Source organism: Chaetodon trifascialis, chromosome 1 (assembly GCF_039877785.1).
Source record: "Chaetodon trifascialis isolate fChaTrf1 chromosome 1, fChaTrf1.hap1, whole genome shotgun sequence".
NCBI classification, from domain to species: domain Eukaryota; kingdom Metazoa; phylum Chordata; class Actinopteri; order Chaetodontiformes; family Chaetodontidae; genus Chaetodon; species Chaetodon trifascialis.
The window spans coordinates 18,560,923-18,581,516 of NC_092056.1; the positions used below are offsets into that span (position 1 = coordinate 18,560,923).

At 41.4% G+C, this 20,594-nt stretch overlaps 2 protein-coding genes across 2 annotated transcripts; one reads left to right on the forward strand and one right to left on the reverse strand.

Annotated features, from left to right (window-relative positions):
* The first annotated feature begins 311 nt into the window (after positions 1-311).
* adpgk2 (ADP-dependent glucokinase 2) lies at positions 312-8,980 on the forward strand. Its single transcript, XM_070965954.1, has 7 exons — positions 312-555; positions 2,515-2,674; positions 4,345-4,535; positions 4,762-4,858; positions 4,947-5,083; positions 5,698-5,834; positions 6,614-8,980. The coding sequence occupies exons 1-7, from the start codon at positions 360-362 to the stop codon at positions 7,169-7,171; spliced, it is 1,476 nt and encodes a 491-aa protein (XP_070822055.1). The 5' UTR covers positions 312-359; the 3' UTR covers positions 7,172-8,980.
* Positions 8,981-9,491: 511 nt separating this feature from the next.
* Positions 9,492-13,229, reverse strand: efcab2 (EF-hand calcium binding domain 2). The gene is made up of 7 exons (XM_070965965.1): positions 13,205-13,229; positions 12,894-12,978; positions 12,391-12,463; positions 11,948-12,024; positions 11,247-11,289; positions 10,940-11,006; positions 9,492-10,779 (listed from the first exon to the last, which is right to left on the reverse strand). The coding sequence occupies exons 1-7, from the start codon at positions 13,227-13,229 to the stop codon at positions 10,661-10,663; spliced, it is 489 nt and encodes a 162-aa protein (XP_070822066.1). The 3' UTR covers positions 9,492-10,660.
* Between the last annotated feature and the right edge of the window lie 7,365 nt (positions 13,230-20,594).

Genomic DNA, 20,594 nt, shown 5'->3' on the forward strand with positions numbered 1-20,594 from the left:
AAAATAAACACTCCCCCTTAATAGTGGAATAAAAGTTGTTCGTTTAGGAACCAGGCGTCCACCCATTATCCAACAAGGAGAGCTGTCCTTCAGTAAAAACTAGGAACGCAGAGAGAAGCCTCATATGCGAAAATAGTTGCTCACAGAGCGTTAAACACAGTTGGGGTGGTGGCGTTTTGAATGAATTGCTAAAAAACAGGGATCTCCTCAGCGTCCGCTCAGTTAAGGCACATCCGGGACACTCCGACTCTCAAAACAAACATTCAACCCAACGCACGGCTCTTTACTGGTCGCGCGGACGGAAAGTGCCTGCTCATTACTCACAGTGTGAGCCTCCGTGGCTAGCTAACCAGCCAACGATGGAAGGGGGAGGCAGGGTCTCTTGGATGAAATATGGGCCTGTTGTGTCCCTGCTTGTGGTTCTTTTGGCCGTGTGGTTCCGGTCACCCCAGAATGAAGGACTGGACGACCGGCTGGACACCGTTTTGTCCTCTCTGCTCCGGGCTGAACGCAAAGTCGGGATGAATAACGTCGCCAGACCGAAAGTGGCTGTTGGTAAGTGCAAGTGGGATGAGCTAACATAGCTAACAGTATTTAGCCTGACCTAATCACAGGGGTTTACGGAGTTTCTGGGTTAATAATCGATTAGGTTCGAAATGAGTGGCATCCGTAAAAGCTGGAACTGCTTCAGATATACTAACGTTAAATTAATTGTTGACAAAACAGGCAAATAAAAGTTGATTGCTAACCATATGCACTACAACCTGAGTGGTCTTAAATTGATGCAACGTTTATCGAGATCAATCGAAACTTAAATGTGCTATTGGAAATGATTAAATAAATAAATACTGGGAAACACCAAATACCAAGTGAAAGCAAGGACATCTAAGCCAATGTTAGCTTATGTTGAAGGCAGACCCAATACAGCGGAGTGTGGTTTGACGAAGAGCATCAGAGGTGTGATCGTGGGTGATCTGCTCAGTCAGATCTTAGTCCAGTTCAGCGGTTTCTGACCAGCTGCAAGTTTGTTCAGAGCAGGGACCCTCTGTCAACCAGCAGGACGCCACAGAGCCTCATCCTGACTGTCATGTCAGTGGAGCTCCTCACTGCAGGCCTGCATGGAAATAAGAGCAAGACGGCCAGAATATGTACCATGAATGTGGACCACCTTGTTAACTTACCATGTTAAGTGATGTCTGCCGTATGTCACTAGTATAGATTGTAGCCGAGGTACGACATGTCTTGTACAAACTAGTTCACACGTTAAATAGTGAAATTAGATGGTGGATTTAGGAATGCACTAACCAGTGTTGCTGTATTTAAAATAGACATACACGCAGGTTTCAGGCCCTGGGTATGGTTTTTGTATGTTGACAGCAAGTTAACACTCCATGGTGTCATACTTGAACCTTTAAACAAAGGCCTGCTCTGAGTGAAAGGTATGACTGGCACTTTGTGGTCTCTGCATTGGAGCAAAGGGCACCAAGTGGATTATCATGGGTGGAGTTCCTCACCTCAAGACAACTTCACAGGGGTTTGGACCAATAACACAATTAGCATGACTGACCTGTGCCTTTACTGTCATGATCTAATCATAAAATCTCGTCCTTTGAACGGACATTCAAACACAGCAGAAGTGATATCTGTCCAACCTTTACCCAGTTCAGCAACAGGCTCAGCCATGCAGTCAGACCTGCTACGTTGTAATTATTCAGAACTGGGTATCATAACATCACATGTCAGCCCATTCACATAATATCACATGTTTAATCTAAGCCTGATGTGTTGCTGTGAGGTGCCTCAGGTGGTGAATTGGTGTTACACACTACAACACAATGACAAGTTATGGCTTGTTGACTTTTAACCAAAAGCACAATAAATATGCACCTCTGGTGCTGGCTACATGATAACAAATATAGGTGGGTCATTTTTTTCTTTCATTTATACCAAATTATGAGAAGAAAGCGTAGATTGCCATCTAAGAGCAGTGAAAATCAATTGCAAGAAACAAAGCAGCCTGAAGTGAAGTTACTGTCAGTTAAATACTCAGAGCTAATTCAGATGTAACATCTCCTACTTTTGCCTTTTTGGCTTCTCTCGTGTACACAGGAAGGCTATCCGGAGCTGTGACGCAGCATGTTGGCTTTTGTTCAGACTTGACAGAAAATGTTTGAAGATGGAAGCTATGTATTGATGATGTTTGATTCAGCAGCTGAATCTGTGTCAACGTGTCAGCTCATTGGAGCGGCCACGGTGGCAGACAGATGTTCTCTATGCTGAGTGTACTAAAGCTGCACACTGCCATTAACTTGCTCTTTGCTCTAGTTGTTCTGTCAAGTTTGACTGCCATGTCTAAAAGAAAATGTGTGATACAGAATCTTCTCTCTGTCTTCTTTTTCCTGCAGGCCTTCTCTTTATCTTCTCCATCTCGTTGGCCAGTGGCCAGAGATTTTAAGATATATCACATATTTATCTGTCTTTCTTTCTCTCTCTGTCCCTCTCCCTCATCCACAGGTTTTGGGGGTTGTGTTGACCTCATAGTAGACGGCATATCATTGCTAAATAAGATTGGCCTCCTTCACACAGACCAGCCCCTACATCATAACTACATAGAAAATGAAGTGCAGCTGGCCCAGAGCTTTGCCTACTTCTTTGCACCAGGAGCTGCTGCAGAGTAAGTGCAGTGTGTGTGTGTGTGTGTGTGTGTGTGTGTGTGTGTGTGTGTGTGTGTGTGTGTGTGTGTGTGTGTGTGTGTGTGTGTGTGTGTGTGTGTGTGTGTGTGTTGCAGTTTGGGTTATAGTTGTGGTCTAGTTCAAGGAATTTATCTTAAATTCAAAGTATGGTAACATATACATACACTGAACAAGTGCTGTCACAAATATTTGAATACTTTGCTCTTCTCTGCTGTAACTGGTTAGCTGAGTTTTCCTGTTTATGTACCCAGTGTGTCTAAGTGTGAATGTGTGCGTGTGTGAAGTTGGACAGGGGGCAACGGTTTAAAGCTGTTGCTTTGGTACACCCCTCAGGCTACTGTTTCTCCTGACTCATTCCCTCGCCTCACATGCTCTTTTACAAACACGGTCACATTTAACCATGAATGCGTTGGGGTTTATTCTTAAGATACATACAAATAAATACAACCACACTATATCTTCCTTCCACTGGCCATCTGTTCTTCACAGAAAACAGGCCACTGGCCACGCTTTGAGCGGTGTCTGTATGTTTCTGCGTTTGTTGCTGTGATGTTCATCAGTTAGTTTTAGGACAGCCATCCTAAAGTATCTGGTATGTATGCTGCTGAACTCATCTCCCCTCCCTTCCAATTCTGTGGTGACTGCTCCTGTTCTGGCTGTGGCGTTTGCAAGTCCTTGTTCATTGTCTGGAACTAACACCCAAAGGCAACAGGCCTTCATTGTGCACAGAAAGGTCAGGGGGAAAACGTGTGAGAGAGCGAAGAAGAATGAGTGTTTAAAAATTTCAATTCAGTTTCAGTTATTTCTCTCTTCTTGCCTGGTTTCTGTAAACATTTAATGTATGCCAGATGATGGCTGAACTTGTGTAGGCAAAGTCTAAGACCATAATTCTGAAGCACTTAAGCCAAAGAAATGAGCTAAGTGATATGTGTGAAGAACAGAAGATTGGGAGAGTCTGCCACGTGCAAACTGGGTCAGACTGTATGTGTGATGAGTTTGTTTTGCTCAGCGTGCTTTGCTTGTACCTATGTTTCTCCTCAGTCACTGTCAGCTAACTGGCAGCACAGGTTTGTCCATATTTTAAAATGAATTGATATCTGCAGGTGTATGTGTGTGTGTGTGTGGGGGGGGGGGGATTGAGGGAGAACTTTAATCCATAGGATGAACCTCAAACAGGCTAATCTCATGAAATAGTATACATGCTGTTTCTAGACCATTCTAGTACATTGAGTCTTCTTTAGGCCACATTAATGGGAGCCTTCATAGATTTGCCTCCTTTTTGTTTTCTGTGATGGTTCCACTCAGAATGGCAAAACTGTGAAATCACGAACGTTTCAAGTTTTATCAGAAGGGTGTTAAAATGGAATTTTCAGGTGTCTCATTGGGGTTGCCAAAGGTTTTTTGTAAAACTTCAATTAGTTAAATTAATATTTCAGTTGCATACGTTAACATACTGACTCAATAAGTCATTAATACGGGTTATGGCAAAGCAAGGCGCATATTTAAACAGCACATTTCATACACAGTAACAATTCAAAATGCTTTACAAATTGTATGAAAGAACTACGAGGTGAGACAAAGAAGAAGTGTGGAGGAAATGATGTTGGTGCTTTCAAGTTCTCGTCGTTAAGTTTTTTTCTTCGTCCTGCAGGCGTTTTGTGCTCAATGACACCCTGTTCAGTGAGCTGATTGAAGCGTCCCGTGACTTACCTGGAAACAGATGGGCAGTAGGCGGCAATGCCCCAGTAATGGCTGGTCGCATGGCCACCGAGGGATGTGATGTGTTGCTCGGGGGAAGTTTCAGCTCTGATTTTACCGATGTCCTGTCCCAGCACATCACAGGTACACACACACACAAACACACGCTGGTATACCATTATTATCTTCCACAATCTATCTAACTTTAAACATTCATTTAAACTGGAGTCAAAATCTTTGTATGTGCGCTCAAACTAAGCCAATAAAGCTGATTCTGATTCAGATTTTTTACTTCACATTTACTTACTTTACGTTTTCCCTTCTTCTTCATTTCCAAACCCCTGAACCTCACCTACCTCTGTTTTTCCAGTGGCAGGTAACATCGTGGAAGAGCCAGACATTCACCTGATCCTTGAGTATTCATCTGGAGCTAAGTGGGGGCACTATACCTCACGCAGAGCCAACAGGTATGTGATAGTTGAGCATTTGGTCGATGTCTTAAGAATTCCGAGGGAAGCTGACTGTGTTGGGCTTGCTTGTGTTTGTGCTCCGCAGGTATATCATCCACAGCGATGACCATAACCCCTACCTGGACTCTATGGAAAAATTTGCTGAGAAACTCAAAGACTACAAACCAGACCTGCTGGTGGTGGGAGGGCTGCAAATGATGGATAACTTCCCCTTCCAGTCAGGTAAGACAACCTTTTTGTAATTATTGTTGCTGATTTTGGACATCCAGCAGTATTTTCTGTTGCTTTGTGTTGCACAAATGGGACAGTGTGGAACATTTGATAGTTGTCATGGGTTTTTCACTAAAGCCTATGCAGGTTTGTTAAAATAGAAAGTTTGAATTGAACTTGATACAATTATAGAAATTATACAATTGTTAGTAATAATTTCACTCTACAGTAAAGGAACTAGTCTATTCTGAGCTACACTTGAAGGTCTTAAAAAGTGAGCCTGATTTCAAACTTAGGACCTCTAAATTTTGCCATTTTCATGTTTCTTCATGTTTTGCTTAGTCTGTTGAATTTGGCATTAGCATGTTCTGCGGCTAATGTGGCTAGTAGCATCTACTGTAGACCCACACGTTGGAGTAGTGTTGGAGCATTTGATATTGAGGGACAGTCAAGATAAACTCTGGGATCTTTAGCATCCTTCCCTTTCTTCCCTGTTCCCCACTTTGTCATTACTCTGTCTACTTTGTCTCATCTGTCGTCCTTGTTTCCATCACTCTCAACTGTCTGGCTACCTTTTGTCTGAATTTCTTGTCCTCTCCTGCCATCTATTCCTTTCATTATTCCAGGTGAGCGGGAGGCTCTCTTCTCCCGCCTGGCCGACCTCCTGTCCTCCTCGTCTCCACAGATTGGGGTCCATTTTGAGATGGCCAGTTTTGTAGAGGAGAGTATAATGGAAGACCTGCTTCACTATGTCATCCCCCATGTATGTATGACTGAACAACTAAACGAATCAAAGCACTAATTCACAGAAAAAAAATATGCTGTTCCCAGAACAACTGAATGAAGTAGCTGAGTGAAGAGGAACAAGATCTGACAGGCCTGACAAGTAACACGAGGCAGTTGGAAACATGATTTGCTTAGTTAAATGGGAAAACAAAAAAAGTTTATAACTCAATGGAAACTGTATTTGCGTTCCTGTATTTGCATGTTTATGTATTCGAGTATGTTTGGTGTCTTGCTCACTAGTGTCGTGATGTATTTTTCTGACATGTAGTAAGACTTTAGTAACAAGAGTGTGAAACATATCTGCAAAGCCTGTGCACATATAGAAACACATTATGCTCTGGACAGTCCAATAACTACTTTAAACATAATGATTGTGTCATACTAAATATTATCCTTTGGGCCTATTTTATTTCTAGGTAGCTAGTAGCTGCTATGCTGTCATGGAAATCCTCTAAAAACGCACGTTATAGTCATAGTAATGTTGCATTGGTTTTCTTCATTTTAACCAACAGAGCAAGTGTAGTTTATTCCTCTCAGCTCTTCAAAATTACACCGTCAGTCAACAGAGTAGCGTACACCTGACCGTGACATCCACCTGACACTTTAAATGATCAGAATAAACTACACTTGCCATGTTGATCACAAGTAAAGAATATGTCCCTGGATGCAACGTTATGGCTGTTTTTTTCCAAGAGGCACAGTTCAGTTAAAGGCAGGTCCGGAGTTTAATCACTCATCCTGATTCTGCTTCCTCAGGCGGACTCTTTAGGGATGAATGAACAGGAGCTTCCCAACCTGCTCAGTCTACTTAAAGGCTCCAACATCACAGTGTTGTCAGACCCAAACCCTCGTGTAGCCACTGTCCTCGACCAGATGAGGGAGGTCTATCGCATCCTGAACCAGCGCTACAAGGATGCCAGTGCAGAGAGCGGCGCGGACGGTGCTGAGGTTAAGCCGCTGACTCGTCTCCACGTCCACACGCTGGCCTTTCAGGCCATGATCGTGACACGTGGCTCCCAGTGGAAGAACACCATGTCAGCCACCGCCAAGGCCTCTCTCACAGCTAACCGCCATGTCTGTGGCTCTAATGACATTGACCCCAGCAAGGCAAGGCTCATCATGGACGACTCCTTCTCTATAAGCCGGCAGGAGGGCAGCCAGCGTATCCCTCTGCAGGAGACCAGGCCTGTCAGCTGCTGGGATGAGGAGGACTACGAGATCTGCGTAGCTCCGGTGCTGGTGTGCACTGAGGTTTACCAAACTGCTGGTGGAGGGGACAACATCTCAGCCGCTGGCTTGGTGCTACAGATCTAGAGGAGGACACCATATGCTCTATCTGTGTGTAGTGCTAACTGGGTGTTGGCAAACAGTGTGACTCTTGATCTAGGTGTGATGCAAAGTGGCTGTTGTGACAAAGGCTGATACTGATTGTGAAATATATCCGGCTGACGCTGTCATGCTTGCAGCTCAATGCCCAGGACAGGTGGACCATAAGGAAAACTGATTGTTATCATTTATAGGAGTCAGATGATGGCATGCAGTGGTTATTAATCAGGTTAGACCAACAGGCCTCAGTTTTTGTTTTTGTTTTTGAGGTAGATGCATTGAAAAACCAGTCAACTAAAAAAAATGCTTGAATTGAATAAGGTCTATCTTAACCAGACTTTCCATGTGTGTATGTGTTTATGGAAATCATTGAAGGAGACACTGCCCTGCTCTGTCTGTAGCCCATCATCTGACTACTGTCCTCTTCTACTTCTCCAAGGCCTTACAACACTTCAGTCAGGATGAGATAAAGAGGGATGAGGTTTGGGTAAAGTCCATAAAGACACCAGGTTGTTTTTATAGAGCCACACTTGGTAGCCTGTGGCATGGTGTTTTTCAATTGTGGAAGTTTTGACAAAACCGTGTTTTCTGCTTCTTTTTTTGGATAAATTCTTCTTTTTTTTTTTTAACATGTGGCTCCACTATGCAACAGTCTTGTACACAGAGCTGTGTAACTACTGAAATAGCTGAATCTTCTGCTTCTTGGAGGCATGTTTTGTAGGCGCTGTCACCTACTTCAAATCTCCAGGCTGAACCAGTAAACGGGGCTTTGAGCTCCCCTGCCTTGCAGCAAATGTCAGCTCACATCTGACCCCTTACCCACGTCTTCCCTCTCCTATCTCATTCTCAAAGGCAAAGAAAGATTTAAAGTAGAAAGCTGTGAGGTGATCGCCTCCCGTTCTTCCTAATATATGTGAAAAATGTGATTTGGTGTGGTTGATTGGTTGTAAGATTTTCATTCCTGTGTGTCAGTTGCAGTGCAATAATGCAAAATGATGTTAAGAGACCACTGTTGGTAGCTGGATATGATGTCAAAACTTTCCTCTCTACCTCTGTGTTCTTTCTGTTTCACCTTTTTCCTCCTCTTCTCATTGCCCTTTTTCTTCCATGTGGCACACTTTTCTATAATCTGTCATGTTCCTCCCTTGTTCCTTCCACTCTTCTTGTGTCTGTCTGTGGCTCTGCAAGGACCAAATAACCAGTGTGGACTGCCGCTGATGGAAGTGATGCAATGGTGAAGTTACTGGCAGCTAGTTGTCACATTGTCACGTGGTATTGGCTGCATACAGTGGAGCAGTCTCTAGTTTGAGATGTTTTTAAGAAAGAGGGGGATAGCAACATGACAGTTTAAGTTTGATTTGAAGCTATGGGGTTATTCGCCATGAAACCCCCTAAACCTGTGAGCTCCTCAGAAAATGTAATATGTTTGCCTTTATCCTGTGGAAGGATAATTTCTTTAACTTTTCACTCCCACATATATGTCAAAGCCACTACTTTCTGAATTTCCTTTTCTTAAAATAACACAAAGTGAAAAATGGCCTCTAAATGGTCATCCACTCCCACTTCACTCTATTCAGGGTTTTGTTTGTGACTAGACTAAAATGGGACTGATGTCAACTCTGCTGTTTTTCTTATTATGTACAAACCAAACATTCCACCACAGACCCTGCTTCAGTTTTTTTTTCCAATCAAAAAGAAGCATGTTTGACAAGAACATCTCAACGCATGAGCAGATTGTTTTTCTTTCTTTTTCTTTCACAATTTAATTTCTTTATTAGTTATGTAAAGCTGCTTGTTACAACCCCTTTTTAGAGAGGAACACGTTTATTCATGTTACAATGCAACAAGTACGAGGTTAAGAGACAAAGAAGACCCTAAAGGTGAAGAGATCCCTTTAAATCCTTTCTCTGTCTATCAAGACTGTACTGATTTGATGCTGTTTGATTATGCTGAAGGTAAATGAGCCTTATTCTTTCTTGACTTTTGGTGTTAGTGAAAAGGGAATGTTTAATACAGACGTTTTCTATTACTGTAGGCTTATGTTTTATTCTCTGATGTCCTTGTCTTACACAGTTATTGGAAACCAAAACTAAGGAGACATTGTTTTTACTGTGAAATGAAATCGTTCAAAGCAGACCTTCGGCATGCATTCATGGATTCTGGAGAACTGTTTGTGTTTGCTGCCATATCATCTGCTTATCTAAGCTACAAATAAGTCATGTCACCCCTGTTCCAAAGCTGTGTTTAACTGTTTCATGCATGTATAACTATTCAATGCAGAATCACCGAAGATAAAATGCTACGCTGATAAAGCCAATCCCAGCTTTGCTTATTTTCTCATACTCAGGGCCTGCTGAACTCAAGAATTCTTTGAGACACTTGTGAGGAGTATTATGGGATCGTCACACCATGGCTTCCTTATCATAATTCATAATTCACCATTCTTCCCACAGTGAGCACATTTCATTTGATGGCACTTCATATAGGTAATGCTCCTCATCCTCATTACGTTATTAATTCCTGCATTTCCCTTTTTGTCCATTGGCTGCACACATAGTCTAACCTTCAGTCAAATGAATGACCAGATAATCTAATATAAACCGATATCACCACTGGGCCCAGATATAATCACTGAACAAGGGATATTCTAGCCATATAGAGCTGTTACAGAAAATCTAATACAAGGGATCATAAATGTAACCTACAGCTGCTCTCACAGCCTGATCTGCTCAGTTCTCTCCCTCACATCTGGAGTACACAGGGATAACAAACATTTTCCATGAAAAGCAAGCCATGGTTCTGAGGTTGGGGTACCAGCAAGCTCCCATTCTGAAATACACCTCAGATCTCTCAAACACACAAATACCTTCTCTCTCCACATTGTCTCAAGATGTTGAGTTTTTGTGTTAAAATTAAGAAACAATATCAAGTCAAAAATGAAAAGAGAAGATTCAGAACAGTCACATTCAAGTGCAAAATTACAACTGCAGCACTCCAGTTAAATCATACTGTACAATTTCATTTTATGCAGGGGGAAAACATCTCTGCCATGTCAGACTTGGAAATAAGGAGAAGTTTGGTACAATATATAACTGCATGGGAACACAAAAATAACAAAATAATGGACATCTAAATGATGGTGCTCCTGCATTGATACATTTCCCCAAATCTGCCAAAAAAGACCAAATAGTATTAAATCTGAATAGAAAGACAACTCTGGAAATAAAGTCAGGATTGAGCTGTGCACATTTCTTAGTTATATCAGAACTACAAGCCCACCTGGAGAAATGTGGACATGAACACAAACACCAAACATACACAGACTTGTGTGTTTGTAATAGTTCTCAAAGATACGCTGACACACACTCACACACACACACACACACACACACACACACACACACACACACACACACACACACACACACACACACACTCACACACACACACACACACACACACACACTGTGACACTGTCTACATGTCAGGGTCAATGGTCAGCTGGCTGATTACGTCTCTGTAGTAGATGAGGTTCTTATCATGGTCAGTGAGTGCTGTCAGCATCTCATCCATCTCCTCCTGAGAGAAGAGCTCACCTGGTTTAAAGAGACAAACACAATATGGCCATGGTTAAAAAATACATTATGTTTAGTGGAGGTCAAGTGTTAGATATGTTAGATACACAAAGCATGACATAATCTGCTTTTCACTACACAAACAGTATTGGTACCTCACAAAGTCAAAACGGAAATTTACCTTCCTGTGTCATGTACTTTGTCAGCTCCTCAGGCTCCAGGTATCCTTTCTTTTCTTTATCCAAAACCTGCAAACACACCGTTACTGCCTTCAGGCTTGAACAAATGTCGGTGACTGACCTTATGATGTTAGTGTTACTCTGTTGACTGTATGATGTTCTCAGAGGCTCAAGCTCCTACTAGATTAAGACACAGTGCAGTCACTGGAGCTGACAATCTGCAATTACCAGATCAAACTGAGACTCTGACGCCTGCTAATCTGTTTACAGCCCCTAAACTACAGCACTGGAGAGTATGACTGGTCTCACCTCAAAGGCCTGAAGCAGAAGGTCCTCAGGGATGGGAGGGAACCTAAAGCAGACGAGCACACATACACACACACACACACACACACACACACACACACACACACACACACACCATTTCTATACTTCACCATCTACAGTATGGAAGTACTCCCTTATAGTACTGACATTATGACAGACCAAATAAGCAACGGGATGAGTGTTCAGATAGAGTCAATGTAGCTCCTGTTCGTAATTTCCAAGCCCAGGGTACACGGCAGAATGAACTCTACTGTGCTCATTTTATTAAGACGATCCAAAGATTTTCACTGGTTAACAATGAAGCTGAAATATTGTCGGGGTGGACGACATCAGGATGAATCTGTGTATTATAGGGAGCACACTTAAGAACCCATTTAGCAGCTCTCAGCACAGAAAAACACATGTTTAAAGGAAAGTGGCATGTATTATTTAAAGAAGTCAGATGTTTGGTATTTTCTAGGTGGTGAAAAAAAACCTTGCCTGAAAGATTAATGATCAAAAAACAGACCTTTACACCACATGTCTATTCTGCAGTAGCTACATTAGTATATTTACCAAATCTAAAAGCAACCTGAAAACTCGTACCAGTGACAGGTCATTCAGTTGCTCTTGTAGAAAGATGCTGTATTATAAATCATTTAACATGAACACCTATTTATTTATTCAGCTGGCAACTGTCTTACTTGCACTCCAGTAGCACTTTAGTCATGGCTGGCAAGAACTTGTCCAAATGGATATATCCTGTGTGGTCCTCTTCCACCTGGTTGAACAGGACAAAGATCCTGGGTTTTTTTTCTTGAACAAGCTCTGAATTTTCTAACAAACCTCACTGCTGCTTATACTGTCACCCCAAGACGTGCATAATTCAAGAACACTCTGTGTACATGACATATCTCAGGCATATGGTGTCTGTAATTCTTATTTTTATGCTCCAGCAAATTAACAATAAATGCAGTATTTAAGAAAATGAGGTGACAATTTCAGTGAAATGATATCACAATACCATTATTTATTATATTTCACCAGAGGATATAGTAGACACACCTGAGGAAAGCCTCAGATAACTTCTTAATTTCCTTTATTCATCCAAGATATGAGCAAAAACTTAAATAAACACTGTTCTAACCTCTGCTATAAAGTCATGTAGGTCTCTCTGAGTGGGGAAGCAGCCCAGGGAATAGATGATGGTGCCAATCTCCCTGGAAAACAAACCTCATGTTAGACCGCACTAGTTAAGTACATGTTAAGACTGTGTGTGATGATGCTGATTTCCCTGACAGATGCATTAAGGCCCCCTGTGACAAAATTTCTGCTCACCATCACTGCCAGTATAACATGTTTGACACAAATCTACAGGACCAGATGTGTGTTTTCCTCAAACTTCTCATTTACTATATTTACCCTATATAATTAACTCCCTATATACCACTGCCTGAACACAGCCTTCAGTGGTGTGAGATCACAAGGTTCAAACCCAGCACATGGAGAAGATTGGGTGGAGTATATTCATGAAGCAAGTATATTCAGACTCGACAGAACTGTGTATGGAGGCTAATTCACAGGTGGCATTGAAGAGCCTGCATGTGCATGTGTTTTAGCATGACATACATCTGGTTTAAGAAAACTCACCGCACATCCACCGTGTTGTTAGACTCATAGTCAAACGCTTCGAAAGCTGCTTTGATCTTCTTGTGGACATCCGACACGATGGCCTCTGACAGACAGAGATGATAGGAGAGCGAGGGACAGAGCCAAGAGTTAGTGACTGAACAATAATTCCAAGTAAACAACTTTCAACCACTGAACCATAAGTCGAAAGGAATTATGGCGCCCTGAGGCTTTCAGTACGCCCAATCTGCGTCTTTAATTGTTGTCTGAACATGAGAATTTAAACTTGAAGATAGACAGTATGTATCTTAGCTAGGCTAAGTCGTACGAACCTGCGCTTTTCTTGCTCTCCGCCATGCTTGCCCGGTTGTTATTCTGTCGCCTAGCAACCAGGGAGTAGCTCGTTTATTAGCTAACTAAGCTAGCTGATGACAGGAAGAGTAACAGACTACAAGTACACAAAGCTTTATCTAGTAAAGCCAGTCACACTTTCAAATACAGCTTTGTGGAACATCTATCTTTACACTCAACAGTATTCTGTATATTGTACTTTTTAACACAGTTCTATTCTGCCAACACAATACTGTCGTCCACACCTACAAGCCTGTTTACTACCGTTTCATGACCAACATCTCTTGCATTATTATTATTATTTTTTTTAAGAAAATCCTTTGCTCACCCAATGCACAGAACTAATTCATAAAAATAATTCATTTTGTTTTTCTTCTCTTTGCTTTTCCTATTTTATTTGACACACTGTGTATGTATGTATTCTGTTTGGGCCTTTTAAACTGAATTCTGAGAAATTCATCAAATCTTAGAAACAGGAGACAGAAGGACAGGGACAGGGATAAAGTCATGTTTACTTTATTTTTTCCGGCTGTATAAATAAGACAAGACTTTATTGATCCCACACAAATTAAGTGGTTACAGCCAGCAAGCATAGACATAATATACGTAGACGCCTCATTACGTGCTGGAGCGTAATCCAGCATCACCGACATATTGGGTGGGTCTCCGCTAGCACCAGAGCCAACCAAAGTCAACGTAAAGAGCGCAACAATGCCCATATTTTATTTCTTTATTTATTTTATTTTATTTAGCTTCCCAGCCCCAGTTGCAAGCTTAACAGGGTAGTGTAAGACGCTGGAATGACCTGTACCTTTAAAGCTTACTTTTCCAGGCCTTAAAAAAAAAAAAAAGAAAGAAGGAAAAAATGTACTGAGCAGGTATATATGGGAGCTTGTTTGTATGTATGTGTTAAAATCAGTGTATATCACAAACATCAGCAGTTTCAGTCTAGGCTATTATGGAATTTTTGTCATCCTCAAGCTGTGAACAGTTGTTTAAATTCAGACACGTCAGGCCAGACGGGTGTGTGTGTGTGTGTGTGTGTGTGTGTGTGTGTGTGTGTGTGTGTGTGTGTGTGTGTGTGTGTTTGAAAGCAGCAGTGGACTGTGGGCCGACACACATAATGAGTTGGCCAAAAAGACAAAACCTTCCTCGTTTCGAAAGTTTGTTTAATACGCAAGTCAACAGGTTATGCGAGATGTCTGGTTTTTGTGCGTGTGGTGTGTGTGCGGCAAGCGTGCATGCGCCTGTGATTAACTTTACATTAAATAAACTCAGCGCACAAAAACAGAAATGAAGAAATTCTTGTGTTATTGGTGTGTACAGAAGGGTTATGATTTTGTGTGTGTGTGTGTGTGTGTGTGTGTGTGTGTGTGTGTGTGTGTGTGAGAGAGAGAGAGAAATCAAATGAACAAACTGTTTCTTTATTAAAATCTAAAATTAATTCATTAATACATTTATTAATATGCCATACCATGTGTCTGTATTATGCTCTTTAACAAAGACAAAGTATTTCAGCATGAAAGCATTTGTTTTTAATGTGTGACAGCGTCCTGTATCATAACTACATCTCTGAGGTTTGTAACAAACCAAACCGTGTGAAAATCGGGTAAAAATTAGAGGAGTTGTGATGATTATAGTAGTTGGACATACACTTTCCTCTGTAGAAATAAATGCACAGGGGACGCATAGGAGACCCATCCAAGATGGCGGCCGCGCTGAACGTCAGCTCCAATAGGAAGCGTCAGTCAATGAGGCGTCTACGTATAGTCCCATTTACCGATGGTTGATGCGGCCCACGGAGGACCCTCCGCGTCCTCCGTGGGCCGCGTAGGAAGGGTCCTCCGAAGGATGCAGCCCCTGAATTGGGACACAGCCACAGACGCACGACCGGGGTACTGCGTGGATCCCCTCACGACAATTTTGCTGGCCTTAGTATTTCCTGTTTTAGTTTGTTTATTATTGTTAGATTTAGTGTTGATGTGTGTGTGACAAACATGTGTATTGGACATTTGTGAAAATACGGAACAAATCGCGTCCCGTATTAGTTCAATACGGGACGCAACATTTAATTTTCAATTAAAGGACGATTCCGTATTTTACGGGACGGGTGGCAACCCTACCTATAATTGACCTTGAACAGCCAATTATGTGGAGAGATTGCTGCCCCATACAAAATAAAACAAATATAGAACAGAAATATGTCAGCTAAGACGCTACATTGATGATCCGTTAATGTCAGGAAGCACCCAACAAGCCATAGCTTCGATGAGCCATAGACGAACGGAGTTCGATTCGCCTGATCTAATAAGCAACTGATGAAGCACTGAAAAAACACCTTAAAAACCTTTTCATGGTCAATTTTTTAAGCCGAATTACTCAGCAGAGCATACTGATTACTTTCCCAGATCGAAAACACGCGGACCGACGCAGATTTTGGAGAAAAGTGAGGTAACTTTAAATTTGTGGATTTTTGACTGCGGTTCGGCGAGCCCCGCAGCGTCCCGTCAGAGTCCTCACTTCGGGACGAAAGCGACTGCCACACTGTCAAAACAGTTATATTTCTCCGTAGATTTTACAAATAGATCATAAACTATCGCTGAGTTTTAGGCATGTTATTCAAATGTGTACTATTTGCATAGTGAGTTTCATGTTTCATGTTTCATTCATAGTTTCATGCAAATGATGTCCTCGTGCGCCTGAGGTGAACGGCAGAGTCCCGTGATCTTGCTGGGCAGGTGGAGGTCTGCTATCCTGCACGTTCACACACAACCAGATTGACTGTCCGTGTGCATGTGTGAAAGAAGATTCACCGACCGGTATCGAGGAACACTTTTAGGTCAAATTTCAGGTTTCTGCGTGAGCTCAGAGCGGGACACAGTGGAATTACACTGTTAAAAGGGATTTGGGCTTTTAGTCAGAAGGACTATTGCTGTCAAGCTGAGAGAACATAACCTGTTGTCATGTGTATTAAACTTTGAGTAAGTTTTTTTACTCTGTTGTGTTGGAATAAAACTTCACCAAAACAAACTATCGAAACGCGGAAGGTTTTTTTCTTTTTGGCCAACTCATCATGTGTGTCGGCCCACAGTCCACTGCACAAAAACCAGACATCTCGCATAACCTGTTGACTTGCGTATTAAACAAACTGTCGAAACGAGGAAGGTTTTGTCTTTTTGGCCAACTCATCATGTGTGTCGGCCCACAGTCCACTGCTGCTTTCAAACACACACACACACACACACACACGCACACACACACACACACACACACACACACACACACACACACACACACACACACACACACACACAAAATCATAACCCTTCTGTACACACCAATAACACAAGAATTTCTTCATTTCTGTTTTTGTGCGCTGAGTTTATTTAATGTAAAGTTAATCACAGGCGCATGCACGCTTGCCGCACACACACCACACGCACAAAAACCAGACATCTCGCATAACCTGTTGACTTGCGTATTAAACAAACTTTCGAAACGAGGAAGGTTTTGTCTTTTTGGCCAACTCATTATGTGTGTCGGCCCACAGTCCACTGCTGCTTTCAAACACACACACACACACACACACACACACACACACACACACACACACACACACACACACACACACACACACACACACACACACACACACACACACCCCGTCTGGCCTGACGTGTCTGAATTTAAACAACTGTTCACAGCTTGAGGATGACAAAAATTCCATAATAGCCTAGACTGAAACTGCTGATGTTTGTGATATACACTGATTTTAACACATACATACAAACAAGCTCCCATATATACCTGCTCAGTACAGTTTTTCCTTCTTTCTTTTTTTTTTTTTTAAGGCCTGGAAAAGTAAGCTTTAAAATTCCAGGTCATTCCATTGTCTTACACTACCCTGTTAAGCTTGCAACTGGGGCTGGGAAACTAAATAAAATAAAATAAATAAAGAAATAAAATATGGGCATTGTTGCTCTCTTTACGTTGACTTTGGTTGGCTCTGGTGCTAGCGGAGACCCACCCAATATGTCGGTGATGCTGGATTACGCTCCAGCACGTAATGAGGCGTCTACGTATATTATGTCTATGGCTGCCACCGCTGTGCGTTGCCATGGATACAAAATGTAACGGTACACACATCACTCATGAGAAGCTCTTTTTTCTCGCTGTCTTGTCAGTGCTGTGCCATGTGGCTTCTGTTTTTACAATGTAATCACTTACCATTCAGATGAGTGACATGGCCAAGTGTGTCCACTTTATAATAAAGTCGTGTTTATTTCATGTTAGGATACATTGAAATCTGGAAGCTTTAAATTGTGAACTGTGCAATTTTTCAGAGACTTGTGGTGATGCACAGTATTTTGCACATCTAAAAATACACATACACATTAAGGAAACTGAACTTAGTGTGTTTTGTGCTGATAATGGTTGTATATCTTTCTTTCTTTCTTCACTTCAGTGTAGGCTGTGCTGTTTGGGGCAACTGCCCCTCAATGAGGTGGTCCTGCAAGTGTTTCTCCTCGCCGAACCAACGCACACTAATTGCCCATTATATGTCCATCTTGTTTTCATTTTCTGACTTATTTCTATTGCTCTGTTTGGAGGAACACTAATCCATGTGATGTTAGAGAAATTGTCAAGAGAGTGGACATTTCAGTAATGTTTGAATGTTTTCATTTTCAACATTTTGAGCAAGTTTCTCAGTTACATTTTTTGTTTGTTTTTATGAATCTTTGCAATTTGGGGGGGAGAGGAGGATGACAGCCAAGCTGTCCTCCATGACAGACAATGACTCCCACCCACTCCAACACACACTCACTGCACTGAGGAGCTCCATCAGTGATAGGATGCTACATCCAAAGTGTGTGAAGGAGCGGTATCGCAGGTCATTCCTTCCTGCAGCTGTCAGACTACACAACAAGAACTGCTGAAAGTAATTTTTGATAATTTATCTGTAAATCATCCGTAAATTACCTGTGCAATAATCTGGGCAAAAACTGGTGCAATAATCTGTGCATTTATCTGTAAATCATTTGTAAATGATCTGTACAATAATCTGGGCAATAGCTGGTGCAATAATCTGTGCAATTCATCCTGTACCTAACAGTCCGCAAATACAATTTATAATCTAATAATGCTTATTTTTATATAATGCTTATTTTTATTACACCCCTTTGTATATACTTGCTGTTTTTTTAACTAATTCTATCTTTTACTGGTGCTGTTGTACATTGGAATTTTCCCTTGCGGGACAAATAAAGGTATATTGAATTGAATTGAACTGAATTTACTGCAGCAACTCTGAACATTCACTCAGAAAGGACTCTGTTGAACTCGGAGAGTTATTGTTTTTCCCCAAAGGATGGGTGCGCTTCTTTTTATGTATTATATTATTATTATTATTATTATTATTATTATTATTTATGTGTGGGACAGTGTAATTTCAGTTTGTGAGCAAAAGTGTGTTAGAGGGTGTAAGGGCTATTTTTTTAACATGTCCCAAAGAAGGTCTTTTTTGATGTCTCGACATCCATTGACACTTATTTTGAAGCAAGGCTGCTTGAAGTTGGACTTGTTGGGGGTTAAATAAAGGTCCTTATTGAATTGTCTGTTCAGCTATTTTTTCTTGGGTTAATATTTAGTTTGTCTAATTCTCATGGAGAGTCTTTGTAGATATTATTTTGCTTAAAATTTTGAAATCTAGCAATTTCTGTAAACTCAAGTAACTTGGCCATAAAGCATGAGAAAAAATAATAATGTTGCTCTAACTTGATAAAATAAGTTCGACCAACATCTTTTTTAGTTCTCTCAAGTAATGTTTTCCAGTCCACATTACTTGATACAGAAAGTTGAGTCAACAAATCGCAAGTTGTATCAATTATGTATTCCATGTTGAGCCAACTTGATCCACAGTTGTAGGAACTTGATAAAATAAATTCAACCAACATCTCTTAAAGTTATCTCAAATAATATTTTTAAGTTCAACTTACTTGATACAGGAAGTTGAGTCAACAGACTATGTTGCACGAACTCATGTTTTGAAGTGTATAAAACTTGACACTATAAGTTGACTCAAATTAACTCAGTCAAAGCAACAAGATGACTTGACATAGTTAAGTCGGGTCACCTAATCTTTTTTTTTTTTTTTTTTTTTTTTTTTTTTTTTTACAGTGCATGCATCCCGTGAAATTATTTTCTCCGCATTTATCCCATCCTCGGTCTGTCGATCCTCCGCGGCAGACCAAGAGCGGTGGGCAGCCAGCTGCCAGCTGCCAGCCGCCAGCCGACGCCGGCGCCCGGGGACCAGTTCTCCTTCGGTGCTTCGGTTCTCCTTCCTTTGGTGATCTTCTTGCATGATTTTAGTGGGAGTTATTTAAGGAGGAAACCTTAGGTTCATGCAAACTCCACACAGAACATGCAAACTCCACACAGAAAGGCCCCCTTTTTTCCTCGAGCAGCAGGCACGGAAGCCGTGGTGGAGGACACGCCACCAGCGCCCACAGCGGGATTCCGGGGGCCTTCTAGCTGTGAGGCGACAAGTGTGACCACTTGTGCAACCGTGCTACCCTACAAATAAGTGTCTGACATTATTATGGAAAGAATCCATACAGAGATACTTCTTTGTTGATGAGTAAGATCTGTTTTGCGTAAGCAGAAACAGCTGTTGTAGCGCTGTCGCCAAAGCCACCAGACTCCATTCAAAAAAACAGTGATTTTAGCATTTTTAAAAAAAACTTCTTCAAATGCATCAAAAACAAAATAAAACTCGACAAAAACCTTCTTGGAACACCTTTTTAATGTTTCGGCAACAATTACTAACTCTGGATTGGTTGAAATAAACTTTCAATTCACCGAATGGTTGAGAGGAGCGAGAGAGCTGGCTGACGTCAGAGAAGCAGCGGGGGAAACAGCACATCCTCAGATCGTTTCCTAGACTAAAAATGTTTGTAGAGCTTTCTGTGTAATCTATGTCAAAATGTTTATATTTTTGAGGAATACAGTGTTCAGTGATCATTACATAAATTCTTTTATTAGTGTGGTTTAACCGTTTGGATGACATCTGATCTATCTCATTAACTAGGCTAATTGATTGTGCACTAACTAAATTGTGTGCATATGGCACTTTTTTAAATATATTTTCCTCATTGTATGTTAAATAGGAATGCATGTAATTGCGGCTTTATGTAGCCTGATTAACAGCACTTTATATGCAACAATGTTGCACAATAAAGAATGTGTTCACTGGTAATAAAGCATTTCAAGCTTTAAGTATGACTAATTGCTTTCTTGATCACCCCTTTACTACAAACAGTGGCCCAAAATAAGCTGTGGTGGGCGTCCCTTATTTTCATTTCTGAAAGGTGG